Here is a 20,760-nt window from a genome sequence, read left to right on the forward strand (position 1 = left end):
CTACTTCCTTTTTCAGACATGAAAATTCTGAAGGATATGTCAACAGGGGAGGTGGATATGACCAAAATATCCCAGCTTAGTTCTGGTCACATGGGTATCATGAAACATGCAATGAAATGTAAGTCCTCATTATATGAAGTCTGTCTGTTTGACCATCTGTTGGTCCAAACTTCTTGTAATACAAATGTACAATGTTTAGAGAATAAAAAGGAATCACATTGTCTGTTTTTCGATCTGTCTGTGGCACAAAACATTTTAATAGATTACTCCTACTAAACAGCTTGATAGATTCTGATGAAACTTTAAAGGTTAGGCATCATATGTAGATGTTTGTAAATGAGGTAAATGTTGTCTTATTCCTGATTATTATAAAATGTAAATCATTTAGAAATAACTTATCAAGATGGTTCACAATTTATACTGATGAAATTTTTAGTGTTGGGGTACAATCTAGAAGGAGAAATGAGCAGAAACTTCTCCATGTTTATTCTCACTTCTCCTATTTGTCTTTGATGGGGAGAAGTTTTTGTAATATGTTACATAGACAAAAATGTTAGTATTGTTATTTTTTAAACAGAATTTTTTAATTGATTTTTTTTTTCAAATTAACTCCATGTCTTATCAAATTAGTTTCACTAGATACTAATTGAAATTAATGTCAAAATAAACTTCCTCACTGCTTTTTCAGATAATTGATTTGAAATGTTCAGTATGCTATGCTCAAGACCGTTTTATGTTTCCTTATCTTTTCTACATGTTGCGGATATCAAACTTTCTTTTTTCCATATTTAATCAATATTTCTTTGCACATTGCAGTCTCCAAGGTGCAAGCTGTGGTCTATATGACAAGATCAATACATGAAGCTGAGAATGAAAATGTCGTACTTAAATCAGTGGAATATACAAATATGATACAGCAGAGAAAATTTCCCTGGAGAGTTGTCCCCCCTGTATTACCCTTTTCTGCAGAGGAGATAGAAAACAGAGTTGGGATTGTTGGGAAGTACATTAAATTTCCTCCAACAGAGAGATCAAGTGGTTGTTTTGTTGCTGTGGTAACAAGAGAGGTAATTGTCATAACGATACACAGATTGTCTGTACTACAATAACTTTAAAAGAAACGACATGTTTTCCTGTAATTTTGCATGATTGAGACATTTTTACATCATTTTAAACAATCAAGTTCATCTAGTAATGTCAATGTGAGTTATTTCTGGTAAAACTGAATAGAAATCTTTTGAACACCAGTAACAAGTGCTATTTAAAAGGCATTGAAGAGGACCAAAGTTTTTGCCCGTTTTCTCCATTTTGTCATTTTGTTGTCTGTCTAAGTACATGTAAACTTCATTCTAACAATATATTGAGAGAGAAAAGTACTGAAGACCTATTTCATAATCTATTTCTTTAATAAATTGAATAATTAACCGCAATGTTTTTCAAGTACTGCTTGGTGATAAATATTATTTTTTAAATGACGATATAGCTATTGTCAAAAATGCCATACTGCTATTTATGTATCAGCTGGCTTCAAAGATATAAGCACTTTACAAATCATCTATTGTCTTTAGATTGTTTTAAACATTTTATTAATAACAATATTTACTCTGATAATTTCCATCCATTATGCTTTTGAAAACTAAACATCCATTAAAATAATCTAGTTTTGACAGAAAATAATTTATACCAATTTACATTCTTTTAATATCATTTGAAATCAATGTAAAATATCACTTTAGACATTTTTTGTCACTTTTTGGTCATTAAAACATTTAGTGCAAAATATACTTTCAACGAGGATCAATAAATTTTCATTAAAACATTTTAACAACCTAGATTTTTTAAACATTAGTTTTAACCTAATAGCTTTAAACAAAGCACTACTTATGAGTGTCATGTATGGTACACCAGAAACATAGCTATTTCTTTCATTGAACAAACCAAAACATTGATCTGCAGAATTTCAAATAGAAACGAAATACATGTATTGATCAAAACACTATTTCTTTTATTTTTCAAATTGAAAATACCAATATACTTAGTGTAATTATTTTTAAAAGACAAAAGCACTTTAGATGTAATTTAAATTGATCTATATTTGAAATGAATTTTATTTTTAAATGACAAAAAAAAACTGCAGTGTCTTTACCTTTCATAATGGCTATTCATGGAAAATATGTATGGGGGAAATGGACAGAATTTTTTTTTAAATGTATGGATGGGGGTATTTCAAAGCATACATAGTAATATATTGCTATGAAAACTTTATTTTAATTCCATAGGTGGTGGAATATAATAAAATATGCTGTCCAACCCTTTCCATACAGTTTTTTTCCTGGAATAGCCCTTATTTGAAATATCCAGGTATATTTATATATTTATTCAAGAGGACAGAGGGGTCCTAAGAATAAAATTGAAATTCAGCTCAATCCATGACTTCTGTGAAATAATGTCATTACACTGCAACTTGTCTTGAGGAGGTTCACCTAGAGTAAGGGACACAACTCTTACAAATCATTGAAAAGTTTGTATTCAGCATTTGACATCAATCTCATGTAAGCATCAAAGTAACTTGGATTGATTTCATTGTTTTCAAATGAAAGTTTGATAGGCTTTTGCGAAATTGAATATGATACAAATATATCACTGATTTCAAGAGTTATGTCCCTTACCCTAGGTCTATCTCCTTAACTAGAAAGTTTTAATGCATAGTAGAGCATATTTGGTATAGACAGGTGTTCAGTTTATCCAGGTTAAATTTTTTTTAATTATGAAAATACTAATCATATTATTACTATTGAAAATACTGTATAAATGTTAAATTGATATATGAAACATCAAAGAGTGTCTGTTTTAGACAAGTTTTACTGTACAAATTGATTAAAAACATGTAAAGTTGATAAGGGCTAGTAAATAAAAACAGGAAGTTTTGATAAGTTTAAAAAATGAAATTTAAACTAATTTGATACTTTAAATGGAACAAAAGCTCTTTAAATGAGAAATTTATGACTTGAAACCAAACTTAGTGAAGCTTGCTGATACACACTGGGGCCTTGTTAATGTTGGTTAATTATTTATAGTCTCTTTTTGTTCTTGATGATATAGAACTATTACTTTAAAGAGGGTGTCCATGCAAAACCAGGCAGTAGGTGGCACATGACATATTTTTGTTTTCAAAAAATTTTTGCCCTTTTCATATTGCAAATGCATCCTTTCTCATAGTTGAATGTTGGTTTTTGATTAACTGATCCTCGGAAGTTAACTATTTAAGTTGCTCTAATTATATACAGTGGATTAGTGCTATCTAAAGCATACTATTTCACTCGCTCTAATTTTATACAGTGTAAGTCCTATTAAATGCGTACCACTTTCAAATGAAGAACTTGGTTTGTTTTCACAGGATTTGATATTTAAAAAAGATAACAAAGTCCAAAACCTTCCGCTCTTGAAAGAAAATTTGAAACGTTGATTTGGTTCACTCAGGGTTTGTTTAGGACAGGTTTACTGTTCACTAATTGAAGACTTCAGTTTTGTTATGTTTATTGCATATTGTGTTTTCAAGCCTGTAACTAAGGATGCCACTTTGTTTTTATCATTACAATTTCTATTGATATTTAAATGTTCATTGTTCATGTAAGCATAGCTTAGGGATTAATGTCTGGGTTGGTTGCATGGTAGTCAATGGAACAGCATGCATGCTGTTTAAATTTGCATAAATGCATCATTTTCTTTTTAAATTTGTGACTATAACGTACTGTAATGATCTGCTAATACTCTGTAGTTGCTGGTTACATCTAGCAACACGATTGGTTGGTTTTTTTTGTTGCTTCTTTACAATTGAGGTTAGCACTGTTATTGTTGATCATTACATCAAAGTCCTGCAGTTATTTAGAACATGATCGCTTGGTGAATAAATGTTTCAAAAACAATTTGGTCGACTGAGTATAAAAAGGAAACACAACAGACTATTTCATTACAAGCCAAAAGGTCAATGTTGGTTCATAATTACCAGTCTTTCTTATCAGATTGATACAACTTGTATATCATCCGTGGCCTGATCCAGAAGTTTGTTGAGGAGGAAAGCTTGATCCAGAAAGTTATAAAAAGGTGGGGGACCAGGCTCTTGTTTGCTCATGTTTGCCAAAAAATTTATACAGAATTGCATAATTTTCCAATGAAAAAAAGGAGGTTTGGAACTACCTCTATTTAAATAAAGCAATCTAAACACATACAACTCCAAGGCATTGTTGGTTTCAAGCAAGTATGTGTGTTTTACTTTTCAAGGTCCACCCTGGCTTTGAAGTGAGCTTTTTGAAAGAAAACGTGACTCCACTTCCCTAAGTACCGTAGTGTTATTTTGATTACTGACAAAAAGGTCAAGGTTGAATAACTTGTAGACTAAAACTGACATTTCATGTCTCTCCTTCAGTTTCTATCATAAAAATGAGATGCTGTAAACAAATCAGTTTTTGTGGATTATGTCAAGTGGGGATAATTGTGGGTATCAGTTTTCATGGTTTGCAAAAATGATTAGTATTATTTAGTGTTATAAAGTCAATCTTTTGAGTACTTTTTTTTGCCCTTTTATGTCCACCGAGAAAAATAGCTAAATTAATAAATATACAGTAGGCTGCTGTTAGCTTTTATAAGATATATTTTCTAAAACATGTGTACCTAAATAAAATTTAAAATACCTCAGAAACTTCTTTTTTATTCTGCATTTTCTTAATTGGGACATGTCCTTGATCTCCAAGGCATATTTTTCTTAATGTTATTTATTGTGTTTTATTAGATACATGAGAAAATCAGTTTTTTTGGCAATAAAAATAAATTTAGAAATTTTGTTGCATAATAAATGCAGTTATTAAATGATATTTTCTACAAAACTAATTATTGCAACTATAATTACATTTTGATGAGGTTTTAAAATGATAGTTTTTTTTAGTTTTAAAGAAATATATGAAAAAATTGTATACCGGTAAGAGTCTGTTTTCAAAGACTAAATGAATATTTCTCAAATCAAAAACAGCTACAATTTTTTATCTGTTCTGAAGATGTGTCAGTTCTCTTTTTCCTTTTCTGTTCTGTGTCAGTAGGTTATTTAAAACGTGTGTCATTGGATTTTAATGGGCATTAATAAAATACATTAAGAAATTCATAGTCATGCTTATATACATACTTTAGGAAAGTTTGCCAGCGTCTTAGAAACCAAGTACGTAAATGTCATTATTGCTAAAGGAAATAGTATCTGTCCTTTTAAAAATCATGCAAAAATATTTTTTTCAATAGTGAAATTTTGTTTCTGATTGTCTATATTATAGCCCAAAAAATGGTGATGTTCAGGGGATAGAACTGGTTTCCCATGATTAAATGACCATTACCTGATGAAATTTATTAGGTAGTTACATGTAATTGGACAAGTGTGAAGAAAATTAAAACTTTCTTTGGGACATAGATTCAACTTTTTATGAAATAATAGAAAGTTTAAATCTCCTTCCTAATTGGCCAGTTAACTACTCAAGGAAGTTCATAAGGTAATGGTCAGTTAATCAAGGGAAGACCAAACCTATCTTGTGAAGTTAAGTATTTTACTCGTGATAAAATTTTGGGCTGAATCAATCAATGAACTAGCAGGGACCTATCCAAAGATTCTCAAAAGAGGGGCCTGATTCTGTCATGGCTCAATGATTTCCTATATAATCAACTTAAATAGGGGGCTGGATCCGCCTATGACTATTTGTAGCATAATCATTACAACATTGTCGTATGATATTTTGACCTCCTCAAAATACGGACTCCAGGTTAAAAATTTTACAATAATTTGCCCCCATCCCTTTCTGGTAAGATATTTTACTTCTGGTAATTGAATTAGTTTTTAGATTTTAATTTCTTAATGCTTAGTTACACTTTTGAGTGGTTTATTTTTCTAAAATGATAAAAAAAACTTTTTTTTATAATTTTGCCAGATCTTTAAATTGGACATACAGGTACTATGATCCTATCAAGTTTTGAAAGTGAAGTAGTTTGTCCTTCAAATATCATATTTAAACAGACTGCTATGTACATCTCCAATTATGACCCAATCAAATTGTCTTCATCATCTATGTGACTGAGCCAACTAATGTCTCCATCCTCTTTGTCAGAGAGCCAATCAGAACTTCTTCATGGGAATAATGAGAGCATAATTATCTTTGTCATAATACTAGACTTCCTCACTGATAGATAAATTTTCTTTTTACAGCCTGAAGATGCTAAGGAAGCTGCAAGGGATGTGTTGGCGAGGGCGCAGGCCAAGGGTCTACTGTCTTCCAAGAAATCTAAGGACAAATTAGTTAATTCAGACATGAATGGTGAGGCAGAAAGTATTACTAATGGGCATGACGCTGAAGCTTCTGAATCTAAACTGCTTCATAAACGTGGCAAAAAGGCGCCACGTAAGCTACCGCTTCATCAAACTTCTTCTACACCTCATCCGCCTACTTACGTGAAGCCACATGGTGTCAGTCCTGTGGCTAGCTATATCAATGCTGCCATGAAATGGCGGCGACATTCAGCAAGCACAAAATCTACAGTTTCTGGGACTTCCGTGGGATCGCGACTTTATCAGTCACAAACCAAAGTGTTCTCAGATAGTAAAATGAAAATCAAGCCCAAGTATGTTTCAGAACATATAAAAGTTGTGAAGCACCCAGCACCATTCCGATGAACAGTGAATGCAATGTTATGTCACCAATCACCATCCCATCAACTCCCTTCCCCATACATTTGTTTATATTGAAGCAATATTTTAACATTTCATTAGATACGTGTATGAATTCACTAGTCTTGTATTAAACTGCTAAGCGGGTAAATATCTTGGTAAGAGATAAGTGATCATTCTAATTAGGGTAACAGAATGGTAGATTTGTCAAAATTCATTTAAAATATGGAATACATTTTTCCAGTTAATAGCAAAGAAACTGTTTTCAGCTAACTTTCAAGAGAATGACAAACTTTTACAATTTCTAAAGGGCAAATTGAAGTTTAACCATGTTTAACAACACTTTCTTGATTTACACAGCATTGAATTATACAGCGAAATCTGCCTTAACCAAACCCCTTTTGTATTTTAAAATTGGTTTGGTTTAGAAGGTTTTTAGTTTAGTAAGGTACAAAGTACATTTAATTTTATTTAAAGGAACTTTAAACTTGTCTGGTTTGGACAGGTTTAAAATACATTAAAATTGATTTAGAGGGACTTTAAACTTGTCTCGTTTGGACAGGTTCAAAATACATTAAAAATGATGTAGGGGATCTTTAAACTTGTCTGGTTTGGACAGGTTCAAAATACAATAAAATTAATCTAAAGGAACTTTAAACTTGTTAGGTTTGGACAGGTTCAAAATACATTTAAATTGATCTAAAGGAACATTAAACTTGTCTGGTTTGGACAGGTTTCTCAATTATTCAAGTTTTGGTTTAGTTAGACTTCACTGTACATTTCCAGAGGCTTTGTCAATTAAACCCAAGTATCTAAGATTCAGTAAGTAATGAACATGACTTTGTATGTAACATTAAGTCAAGACAAGTCCCCTTTTTAGGAAACACACTTTACAAAACTGAAATCCATGAAAATGTTACCCTACTTGGAGTATCATGAACTGGTTCTATAGATTTTGTGGTGCTATCCTATAACAGTCAGTGCTTCACAGATGCATATTTAAATTTTTGTATTTAGGCCATTCAAATTTAATTTTTGGTTCTCAGGCCATATTTTCATAAAGAAGAAAAAAAACAGAGAGAGAGAGAGGAAAGCATTTCATTTATTTTACCCCAAATGTGATGAGGGATGTTTCTACAATGTTGTATCTAGAAAAATCATCAGGGTGGCCATTTTATGACCATATTATGGTGATTCAAATGAGTAATAAGTAGGTACCCTAAAATTAAACCTGGTAAGGCCAGAGAACCAAAGAAATTAAATTGTGTTGGCCTTATTGAAATAATTATTTTTCTCACAGTTTAAGTGTAAAATTTAATGTATTTATTGATAGCTTTATACATGTGCCATGTTTGTGTGTTTGTATGTGTGCACAATACTGCTTTGTTGTTTATGAAATTATATGTGCATTTATTGAAATTATTTCAAATTTCTGAATTCAAACACCAATTCACCTCATGGAGAGAAACACATTCCATCACATTCCATATATATTGCATTTGTATATTAATGCCTAATTTTGGTAATCATACGATACAAAATTTTCTTTTTCATTCCCACTGTAAAAAAAAAAAAAACCCTAAGAAGAATTAACCATGGATCTTTAATCTCTAAAGAAGTTCTCAGAGTTCATCATCAGCAAAATAAAAAAAGTAATAAAAGATAAAAGATCAATGTTCATAATCAACAAAACTGTTGTTGGAATTAACTGCTGGAGTTATTGTATAAAATGTCATTTTACATTTGTAGGCTGGGATTAATTTTCATGTTACTTACTAATTTAGGAGGTAGACTTAGGGTAAGGGAAATAATTCTTTAAATCAGTGATATGTTTGTATCATATTTAATTTCACCAAAGACTTTCAAGCTTTCCTTTGAAACAGAATGAAATCAGTCCAAGTTACTTTGATGCTTACATAAGATTGATATGAAGTGGTGAATACAAATGTTCCAATGATTTGTAAGAGTTGTGTCCCTTACCCTACATCTACTTCCTTAAACTTTGAAAAATTACTGTGACTGGAATAAGTTGACTGCTGAGTTGAATGCAGCTTATACAATAATTTGTTCTTTTTTTTAACACATGATTGCATTTCTCATTAAGGTATTTGTGGGTGTTACTGTATGAAAAAGTAAAAAGAATATTTAGCATACACAGCCAAATGTGCCACATGATTCTCATATGTTGCAAACCATATGAGAATCATGTGCTATGAAATGGATAAAACCAGAGGAGTGCAAAAAGCTGACTAAAATGGCTGAACATGAGCAACAAACATCCTCATGACCTTGGATGATATTATCTGGCTACATCTCTTAAGGGTGTTTGCATGTCATGGATAATTTTTTTTTGATTATGTGCTGATGTACCAACGATGAAAGATTTTCTATTTTAGAATCATTGAGAAGCTTTTTGAGTATTAAGCCGATGAGTTAAAAAATACTTTTTGCTTTTTCAATCTTTGGAAGATGAAATGAAATATCCATTTTTTTTAATGAATTTTCCACCTAATACTCTATTGACTTGATTTCATACCATCTCTTAGCAAAAGTTTTTACTTTGAGTACTTCCATAAAATATTCAAAGACCTTCAAACTAATTTTCTCAAGTCAATTTATCAACAAATTCCATCTTAGCCCAATCTATACCTTGAAAGGTCTTTAAAGACGTGAACATACTTAATAGCTGTTGAGGAACAAGATACATGAATAGCATATATATATCAACATTCACCTTCAATTAAACTGATGAAACCTGAGAATTATTAGGCTTGTCTATTCTATTGATAAAAGATTGGCATGTTTTTATTCTTCTTTTGTTGTTTTTAATTTGACGTCAATGTTTTTATCGTCACGTTATTTAAGATTCAGTATTCACTTTCTTTTTATTGTCATTTCATTTAAAGAGATGAACTGTTAAGATTTTCTCGTTCATTGCTTATATTTTGTCAACAAAAACATTGTCCGTCATTAAACTTTACTTAACCTGGTATAATGTACGAACAGAATTTTTAATTATGTTGACTTTTTCATCGTCTTTGGCCCACTTTGCTTGGTTTGACAGAGGCAGTTTTGGAATTCATTTATTTTGATCATTATTCCATCCCTTGTCAATTTATGAACACAAAAAAATTATCATTGTTTAATCTCCACTTTCTGTTTTCTTTTCATCTTTATGACCATCATATGACGACATTATATTTATTTTTCTGTCTCTTATTTTCTTTTGACTATTATGTCTGCTAAACCACATTAATATCAAAACCCTATATTATAATGGAGTGTCCATCAATCTTATTTTATTCCAATTAAATGTTAATTAAGAACCACACACAGGGGCAATTTAACTTATTGTTGTATTTTAAACTTGTGAAAAATAAAATCTTTTCAATTCAAAAATGGGGAAAATTTTTAAAAATCATTTTTTTCATTGTATAACAAAAGGTTATTTGGGTATTTTTTCTTTTATTATCTATCACAACAAAGGATTTTTCTTTGTAAAACAGGTTTTCTGCCAAAGATCACCATTGTGAATCTTTCATATTTATCTTTATATATTTTCATGTTTTTGATCCTGTAATTATGCCTTTCTTCCACTGTGCTAGTTTTTCAGTTCAAATTTGATTTTCTTACATTGTCAACGCCTATCAGTCTTGAAACTATGAAAGTACATTTATTAGTGGGTAACAAGTTTCTTGGTTTCCTGAAATTTTGCAAGTTTGTGAGGAAAAAAATCATCAGTGTAACCTCTATGTTTCAAATATGATTTTTAAAAACTTTTTGTTGAAAACATAAACTGTTGGTTTTGATGACAAAAACCCCAAAACTGTGAATATTTGATCCCAACCAACAGTAGCTCCTCTGCAGTAATTTTTTTTCTTTCTTAATTTGTTTTTTCTGTTGCATATTTCTAACCAATGTCATTTTGTAGTAAATTCTCTATATCATTTAATGATTTTGTATTTTCTTTGTACTTTAAGAAAAAGGCTTCGCAAAAGGTAAGAAATCTTTAAAAAAAAAAAATGCGATATTGAAATAAACAACACATTTTTGCATGAGATGATACTGTAACAATTAATTCTGTGCTAATTTTTCACATCTGCTATATTTTATTTTTTTATAGGGTATGTAAGTCTCGTCACGTGACTCCGTGATTTTATGAGAATGGGTCCTCGTCTACCATTCAAATGCATGGAGATTGGTCATTAATACATCAATGGGTTCAATATTAAAAGCCAAAAAATGCCATTAAAATGATAAATATCTTTCTACATAATGAAAATGTTAAGAAAAGGATAAAATAGAAGATTTTGCATTGTGATTGCAGCATTTCGAATTCCCGGAAGTAAACAATAAAATGCAGATTGGTCTTCGGATTTCAATAGGTTCAACATCAGAAATTCCGGAAGGGAAACTGAAACTAGAACGAGACTTACAAATCCTATTCCCTAACATGAAATAAAATTAATATAAAATGCCTTATAATTTTGATTAACTGTTGAAATCAGTAAAAAGGTAAATAATCTTTGTATAAGAACATTAATGAATTTGCATGTACAGCAAGAAAATATTTTTAAAAAAAATCTTTTTGTTGAAGGTAAAAAATATTTATAGAAAATGCCGCGTTGAATGATAAATTTTGCTAATTTAATCCTGGTGTAAAGTGCTTTAATTCTAACAGCTACTGACTGTATAATTTAATTATAATGATAATCCAAACTTTGTTGTTGAGACTGTTCATATGTTTTCACGCCCTCAAATATTTATTTTAAATATGGTAACTTTGACCTTTCATGCTGTACATCAGATTGAGACTCTTCAATTTGATGTGCAATTCTCTGGCAATCTTTGTTCAGATGAACGAAAAGTATTTGACGTAAATAATAAATAATCTTTTGTGTGTTAAGCTGATTATTGTATGGATTTTAGTCAAAGATGTAAGGTTATTTCAATCAATTTTATATCTATCTTTCCATCTTCAATCCTACTGTCAAAAATAAGTAAAACCATATTCAAGTCAGCTGAATCAGAATCTGATTGTGACATTTCAATTTTTTTTTTAAGTACCAGTCTTTCTAAAAATCAGACAGGAGGTGATTCATGCATGTCAAAAACCCATCAAATTGACTTAAAATGTTTCAATCAGAAACAACTATAGACCACATAACCAGTCTTAGTTTTTCATTTGGGTATTGCACTTATATAGATTTTACATGAAATTAGCACTTTGCAAGTGTTATCGTTCTTGGTATGGTTTGATTTGGTTTATTTTAGTGAGAGGTTAAAATGTAATTTTCTCAAAAGTACAGATGTAAATACAGAAAGGACTATTGTCACATGAAAAATATAGCATATGTAGACCAAAAAAGCATTGTTTGTTTGGTGGGTTTTTCTACAGCATGAATCACTTAACCATAGGCAGTATCTGAATTTTATATGGATTAGAACTTACTAATACAAACCTACTTTTCTCTTACAATATTGGGTCAAAGAAATGATGTCGGAATTTCAAGCAGATAATTGCCCCAGATTTCTCACAAATAAATTCTTGATGTAATAATTTTACCACACATTATAAAGTCATTTTGAAATAGATTTGGAACAGCATTTAATACTTTTAATAAAATTATTGATATTACGTACGCTGAATTTTTCAATGTTTTGAAGATTAATGTACCACTTTAATCTCTAGTCTGACGTAATTTATCTACACTTTTTAATGCATGAGTGTATTTTTATAAGTAATTCATTTTATCCAACACTATTTTTTGATGCATGAAAAACTTTCAAATTTACTATTTATATCTTTTAATTATAATGCATGGCATATATTTCCACTTTAAGAAAATTTTATTGAGTTTTAATGATACATAAAAATTGTATGTCACCTAGCCACAGGAAGCTTTCTGTCTCCATGGCTAAAATAGGGCTAATGCTTTTGAGACAACTGGCCTATTCCTTACATCACAATAATTTAAATTTTATTGGGGTGCATGAAAATTCATATACAAAAAAGAATTAAGACACTTTTCAATTTCCATCAAAGAGGTACCACTTTTTTTTCTTTTGTAATTTGATGAATAGTCTTTCTAAACAGAAACATTATCATAGTCGATATGCCAGCACTTATGTTCCCTCCTTAATCAACTTCAGATTTTTTTCCACCATACACTTTATAAGCTTTGTACAAAATATATATATTTGTAAATTTGAAAAAGATGTTTGAAAGCCTCTGTTTGTGATAGCCATGGGTTAAAATCTGCCTTACTCTTTTACCTCTCCCCCTATTTTGGGAAAATCTCATAATACCCATTGTATTTTATTATGTACAAATTTCTACTCTAGAACCAAGAGGAAAGAAACAGATACTGAACCACCTTGCCTACTGTAGGAAATGTACATGTCGTTGTGCCCATATCAACAGTAGTCCAAAAAAATAGTGGTAATTGATGCATTTATTTACAAGCAATGTATACATGTATTGTGTATTTTCTCATGTTTTTGAGCATAATTTGTTAATCTTTTTTTTTAATTACCATGAAATGCATCCAGTAGTTTAATATAAAAGACAATTTTCGTACGACTTATTAAAACTCATAGAGTTCCATTGTTTTCAGCATGAATCTGCAGTTAGTTTTTTATGTAAAAAATATTGGAACTTTGGTATGTAAACATTTTTGATAATTTGGATATTTTTCACTTGCATAAGTGAATGATTATTGTCAATACATTGAATAAGGGTTTCTCTTTTAAAAAACTTTGGTATTTTGTTTTTTGAAAATCTGGAAGAAAATACTGTTTAAAGGGAGATAATTCAAAATTATCAAAGATTTTTTTTTTTTGTTTATGTTGAGATGGTATTGTGCTGTTTACTAAAACACTTGTCATTTTCTTATCTATTGGAAAGTATTACACCAGAGCGTACTTCAATATGTAATCAAATGTATTTTCTGTTTGATATTGCAATATTTTACACATTCATCCGTCCATTTTATGTTCCATTATACCTAATAGGCAAATTTAATCTTTTTTTTTCTCTGGGTACATGTCTTAAAAACTAACAATATCACTGAAATCCATATAGCAAAAGAGATGAAAAGAATATCTGTAATATCATGATCATTTTCCCTTTTAATGTGCAAGAGAAAAGATGAAACCAACTGGCTATCTTTGGTGCATGACATTCCAGTTCCTTTTTTGTAGGTTCTGCATCAGTTTTGAACAGTTGTTTCTGAACTGGATTATGAGTAATCCATACTTATCAATATGTAAAGTTTCTAATGTTGTTTTTTTTTTTTTTCTAAATTAACTTCAAGGGGAAGCAATATCTAGAATTTTATTTCCCCTGTGCAGGTCACTTGCCCATTGTGATTGAAAATGGGCATTGGTGTATCACTGTATCAGAGTATGCTTGATCTTTCTGTTGTATATTTTTGCCTCCGTCCATTTGACCACTGTAAAGAATATTATTATAACAGTGCTGTTTATTTATTTGTTATAGAAGTTTAATGTTAAATAATAAAATATATAATTTTATATTCTGTTTTGATTCTTTCTTGAGGAACTTGGGGATAAGGTGTCATACTTTTTTTGTGTCTTGATTCCCGCACAGAATATGGAACTTTTTACCTTTATAACAGTTGGTACCTGTACACTAGTGTATAACAAGACACATACATGTCGGGACTTGTGCCATCTTCAGTGTGTCAGCACTTAAGTATCTTCAATATGTATATAAACACTAAGCAAGTTTTGTGTATATAAACACACTGCAAAATTTGAATAATAAACATCCCATACTTTTTGAATTACAGATTACACAAAGTAAGTACTGTCCCACAATAAAGAGTGACAAAAAATGGCTTAGTTAAACAATATAAAAAATTAGGAGATGCACATCTTCAATTTGTATATAAACACAGAGCAAAGGTTTAAATACTTCTCTAAGAATCTGGCAAAATATGTATTAAGGTTGGGCAAACACTGAGATTTTATTGCATTATCCAAGTATTTATACCTCATACCCTCCAGAAATAACTGTCAAAGGGTTTGTAAGATGTTTTAAGAAAAATGTTCTGCACTCTTTCCCTATATAATCAGTCAAAAAAATACCTACATCACAGATCTTTCAGGATTAATTTAAATATTTATTTGGTTGTTTACCAGATGTAATAAATATATTTGAGGCAAAAATAACAAAATTGAGAAAAATGATGTACCACCCATTGCCTGGTGTTTAATCAAAGTGGTACTTAATACCTTTTGAGTAACATATTATACAAAGTAGTTACCTCCTTAGTGTGATGGACAGATGGGCATACAGGTGGAGTGGAGCAGCTACTAGTCTGGCTTTCACTGTTGGAGACACAGATAAAAATAATAACAATTTTTTTACTGAACATGTTTATTTCCCTTGCAAAAATGACAATACTGTACATCAATAGCCAAAAAAACTGACATAACTGATATGGAATTATATGATCTATAAATAGTAATGATGCAATACTACAAACAACACATTTTTATACATGTAAGTAGCAGTAATGTGGAAACAATGACAAAGATGAGTATTAATACACAGTGCATATAAAAAGCAATAATAAACATAGCTTGGTTCGAATCACACTGGTGTACACTTGCATATAAATGATTGATTAGCAGATATGAGGTTAAAGTTCAGGTATTTGGTTTTGTATCAACTTGACTAGAACTTCTATAAACCTGTGGTTCAGGTGATTAAAAAAATATGCAGGTTTTTGTGTTAATACAATGGGATAATTCTGAAATGGCACATTTTACATTATGAAAAACTATTTCAGATCATTATCTTTCTGAACAGCAGCTGTTTTTTTATAGTTCATTTTATGAGATGTATGTAATATTTTCTTACAAAATACATTACAAACAAACAAGGCAAAAAAGTAGCCATATTTTGGATTTTTTTTTAAATACATACAGAATGTCTGTCCAATATTACAATGCTAAGTAATAACATTTCTTCCAAATTACAGCTAGTTCAACAATTAATTTCAGAGGATAGAGTTTGTTTTCTTTTGATCAAATGACCATTACCTGATAAATTAGCTTAGTTAACTTGACAGCTGAAAAGGAGCTTCAAACATTTTATTATCCCATTTGAATCTTTGTTTGATATCCTTTTCAATTGCGAAGTTAATTACCTAAAGCAGTTCATCAGAAAATAGTAAAAAAACAAAACAAAGGAAAGATCAACTACAACCCCTGAAGTTTACTGTTTCATTCACTATAAATGAAATACACATGATTGAAACAACCTCTAATTCAAGAAAAAAAAGGCTTCATAAAAAATAGTGAAGGGAAATAGCAAACTGGGGAAACAAAATCACAACCAAAAATAATATCATAATCACAGACTTCATCTAGGTAAGGGTAAAACACATCAAACAAAAATAAACAGTAAAAACCAAACAACTGTTAGCAACAAACAAAACCAAAAATAAAACAGAGGTACTAGGTCAAACACCACCAGAAGTAGCAACGAAAACTGGTATCTAAAACTCTTGGTTAAATTCCAAGATGGGACTCTTCGAGGGCGTGCAGTTTTTAATAGAACTGAAGCATTTGTTGTTGGTGAATTGTTCTTTTTAGAAATACAAAAGAAGGAAAGGGGTGTTGAATTTTAAACAACTTTCTGCCTGAGCATTATGACTGGTGCTTCACCCCAAACTGAGCAGTTTCTATTTAATATCTATGACATTTTTAACTGGTCCCCAAATAAAATACTGTGAAACTTATGCTTCGTTTAATATTTGAAGAATTATGCCTGATAGTTAAGAATACAGTAAAACCTGTCCAAATAAACCTTAAATAAACCAAAACCTGTCTAAACCAGACACCTTTTAAGTATTTTGTACTTTAGTAAACCACACAGTTGTCTAAACCAAACAGATCCTACGTCCAAAAGGGGTTCCGTTAAGCGTTTCACTGTGCTAGTATTTAGTAACTTCAATTGACCTCATGATGTATTTAAACTTCAATATACAAGTTTGTATCTTTAGTAGAAGACATATTGCTACCAACCTATAAAAAGGCATATGCATGTACTGTAATTGGCATTTAAAATACTTTTAAAGAAAAATCAATCTTAATATAATTTCAACTCATTTCATACTAAAAATTAACATATAAAGATGGAAGAATGGAAAAATGTTCTTATGAAGAAAAAAACAACAACAAAATGCATAAATTTCAAGACAAGCAGGCTCATTTTACTGACAATGAACAATCTAATTCTCTCTATGACATGATTGGTTTTAGCTAACTAAAAGCACCAAATAATTGAACACATGTTAAAATTGCCAAAATAAAAAAAAACTTAGATGGTGACTGTTGCTCCAGGCTTTAATTCCCAGGAATGATTCATAAAGGCTTGTACATTACACAGTGTACTAGAATATGGTATTTTAGACAGATGGAATCACGGGAAATGCAAAAATTAGAGATTCAGAAATAATGAAGTACTTGTACCAAAGCCAAACCAATTAAATGGTTGTATTAACTTATGTCTCTTAAGGAGAATATCAGGATTCACCTGTCTCATACTTTCACAGTAGTAAAAATAATAAATCTACACTTTCGCTTTTCTGATCATGTTTCAAACTGCATGATTCTTACATGGACTTGTAGTAAAGTTATATTAACTGTAACTTAAATTCTATAAACTATATCAAATACAAACATTTTCAACAAGAATATGTACAGCTATAAACAAAACAAAAAAATATCGAAAGTAAGGCCATCTATAGTTAATTCCTTGGTTCTTAGGCCATTTTCTATGAAAAAAAATGAGAAATGACATTTCTCTTTCTCTATTCATTGCCCCAAAAAGGAAATGTGGGTGGTTTTGTTTTATTGAAAAAAAAAGCCCGAAAATCTTGCCCAATAAAAGTGAGGAGAATGCTTTTTTTTTTTTTAATGAAATGGCTATAAAACGGGTATTAATGAAATGGCTATAAAATGGGTAATCAGGCAACCTCACAAGAGAAGAAAAAGGCCTGAAAACTGAGGAATTATTTTAGGTTGGCCTTACCTTAACAAAATATATTTGTGTCTGAAAATTATCACTTTATGATCTTTGGTTATATGTATATATTTCATAAAAATATTAAGTTTCTTAACAATATACTAACATAAAGGGTTGATACATACAACCTACATGTATGTTGATTATGATAGTAGGATTTTACAAGGAGCAAAAGAGAAGCAGATATTTTCAATACAATAAGATAAATAACAAAAACATTACTATGGGGAAAAATCATCCCCGATTAAGAGACCAATAATAATTGGTTTTAAACAAATGACAGCTCCATTGTACATATGATAAATCTTACACATACAAGAAAAGTAGAAAACTGTTGTGTACATCTTAAATCAATTTCAACAAAAATTTTCATCAATGCAGAAACACAATAAAAACACAAATAGAATATGGCACAAAATAAAAAAATATCAGCAAAAACTTAAATGAACAAAGTGAATGCATTTCCAAATTGAATGATTTTTAAAGTGTTAAACAGGTACTACTCTGGTTATCTCCCTTTCAAAAATTAAAAATCTTCAAAATTTTGAATTGAAACAAAAGTCATAATACAAAATTTTTCATACACAAATAAAAAAAACTTGAGATTAATTTGGAATATTTTTTTTAATGTTTACCTTCAGTAGTAGCATAATTTGAAAGTAAACACTGTAATATGAATTAGAGGGAGGTAATTCAACACGTTTGATTTTTACAAAAGAAAATGCCATACAAAATTTACCATATGAGGTAAATTTAGGAATGTGACTTTAAAAAGATAAAGAAAAACTTTTTACAAAATATTGTGACAAATTAAGATAAGTAAAACTGAGCATAAAATTATGGCAAAAATCTAATGAATAATTTACAAAGCAAAAGATACATGGACAGCAAAGCCATAGTTGTTAAATAATCATATCCTGTAAATATGAAGATTTTCATGAGGTTCAAACTTCATCTTTTGTTGGGTAAATCATTTCATTTTGTTGAATACTGCATGTTCAAACATCTCAATGTCTCAAGAAATTTTCAAAAGTGGGTTATTTTTGCAAATATTTCATACAGGTATCCGAAAATATAGCGAAAGTACTCTCCACAAAAAAATGTCCATGTTTATAGTATGTAATTTCTCATGCTAATATAAAAAGATTGCAAGGGTTGAAATTTTTTTTTATTAGGTGAAGATTATTAGAGCCAAGAAAGAACAAAAAACAGTTCAAAAATACATATATAACAAAAAAGGTCAATAATATGGACAGGCATTATTTAATATAAAGATTAGAAAAGGCTGAGAGAAGTAACTGATGAGATTTTCTTTCAAGGATGACAGTACATGTAATAAATAATCAAATAGAACTGTTTGTTTCAAAGCACATGTATTTTACTATTGATTCAAGTGTAAACAAACTCAAGCATAGAATAACAACAGCTATAAATAGATTCACTCTCAGATGTGGATGTAGAAAATAATGACTGCCAAGTGCTTAAAGACATGTATGCTTTTGATCACTGGCTAACAATGAAAAAAAAATATATTTGACTAAATATCATTTGATTATTAGCCATAAATCTACTGAAGTCTGTCAATACAAGATGAAAGTCAAAACTAAACCAACATGGATGCTCACACTTAGGAGTTTTACCATATAGGCCTAGTTTTGAGAAAATAGATTATATCTAATTTAGTAGTAAATATATATCTATACCGTCATTATTTCCAAATTGTCCTAACTTTCTCTCTGCAGTAGGTTTCATTAACATCTGACAATGCCACAGTTGAAAAAAAACTCTACCCATATTCATTTCAGTAAAGAAAAACATCATGAAATTATTTTAAGTATCAAAACACATTACATTTTTACAAATTTCTCTAACTGGAACAAGCAACTGAGGTATAAAAAACGAACATTTATATTGTATAACAATGATAATAATAATACATAACATACAAAAATACACAATATTGCACGATATATCGTATCACAATAAATGACAACCCTCTACTGTACTCTCCAGCGTACAATACACAACTTTCATGACCTTGAAATGCCCTACTAAAGCAGCTAGACACTGAGGCATGCTCTACATGTACTATGGGTTTCTATAGAATCATCTAAATTATTCTCATAAATATCCTACAGTTTTGGCACAATATAATACACCAATCATCTGCAAATTTGTGACCATCTTTAAAAAAAGCAAACTGGCAATATAAGACTTGTATTAAGCTAAAAGCCATTTCAAGCTTTTTTTATCTTTTTTTTAAAAAGAGAATTTACTCCTTTTCCATTTTAGAAAGGTTCATCACTACACGTATAGAGGATAAAAAAATTCACATGTCCATTTAAATGACAGGAATTGAGATTTTCAAGTACATGTATGCTACAGAAATTTTAGTCTTATATAGATAAAAACCTATACAATTGTTAATTTATAGAAAAACTTAACTACCTTGCCATTTTTATCCAGTAAACATAAACAAATACCATTTTGATTACCAAATAAATCATAGCATTTTGAAAACTTGAACATGGTCACTTTCCTTCAAAAACCACTGAAAATAATTCAGATGAAAAAAAGATCTATAACTCTACAAAGAATTTACAAATGATGATAAATTAATGTGTAAAATGTGAACAAACAGTAAATTGATCTTTTGGAATTGCAGACACCATTACTGCACATGTCGTCTGCTAAGTATTCATGATCATCAGAGCATTCTATGGAATGTCATTTGACAGGAGACTTCAAAGTTTCTATCATACTCTGTACCCCATGTCTAAAACAAGCACCAAAGGACTGAAAAAAGAAATTCAAAATTTCATTAAATGATGAACATGCAAATATTGTACTGATGCATTATAGCCAAATGTAGAGAAGCTTCTTCATTTTATGTGTAAAATTGGAAAGTGTTAAAAAGTTTCTTTGAGTAACAGTGATGATTAGAGAAAGAAAATTATCATGGTATGATTTAAAAAACAAACATATTAAAAACATTCATCAC

The 20,760-nt window shown here is 30.1% G+C and overlaps 2 protein-coding genes across 7 annotated transcripts in view; one reads left to right on the forward strand and one right to left on the reverse strand.

The window, feature by feature from the left end:
* LOC148605418 (protein NSUN7-like) overlaps positions 1-14,233 on the forward strand; it is a 64,469-nt gene extending 50,236 nt beyond the window's left edge. For 2 of the 3 annotated variants that reach the window (XM_088548071.1, XM_088548072.1), the window contains 3 exons: positions 17-118; positions 817-1,067; positions 6,239-8,165. In XM_088548071.1, the coding sequence (XP_088404197.1) occupies positions 17-118; positions 817-1,067; positions 6,239-6,703 (818 nt within the window). In that variant the 3' untranslated portion in view covers positions 6,704-8,165. Of the gene's footprint in view, positions 1-16; positions 119-816; positions 1,068-6,238; positions 8,166-10,677; positions 10,696-13,042 lie in introns of those variants that run through there. The other variant, XM_088548073.1, reaches the window with a different exon arrangement.
* A 3,440-nt stretch (positions 14,234-17,673) lies between these two features.
* The window catches only part of LOC148605420 (protein Fe65 homolog), an 85,772-nt gene continuing 82,685 nt past the window's right edge, over positions 17,674-20,760 (reverse strand). For 3 of the 4 annotated variants that reach the window (XM_088548183.1, XM_088548184.1, XM_088548181.1), the window contains one exon: positions 17,674-20,555. Coding sequence is in view for 1 of the 4 variants with exons in the window: in XM_088548182.1 (XP_088404308.1) it covers positions 20,487-20,555 (69 nt within the window). In the remaining 3 variants the exon portion in view is untranslated. The remainder of the gene's footprint in view (positions 20,556-20,760) is intronic. The other variant, XM_088548182.1, reaches the window with a different exon arrangement.

Source organism: Perna viridis, chromosome 10 (genome assembly GCF_037379345.1).
Source record: "Perna viridis isolate PV_CMFRI_1.1 ecotype Kerala chromosome 10, ASM3737934v1, whole genome shotgun sequence".
In the NCBI taxonomy this organism is placed as follows: domain Eukaryota; kingdom Metazoa; phylum Mollusca; class Bivalvia; order Mytilida; family Mytilidae; genus Perna; species Perna viridis.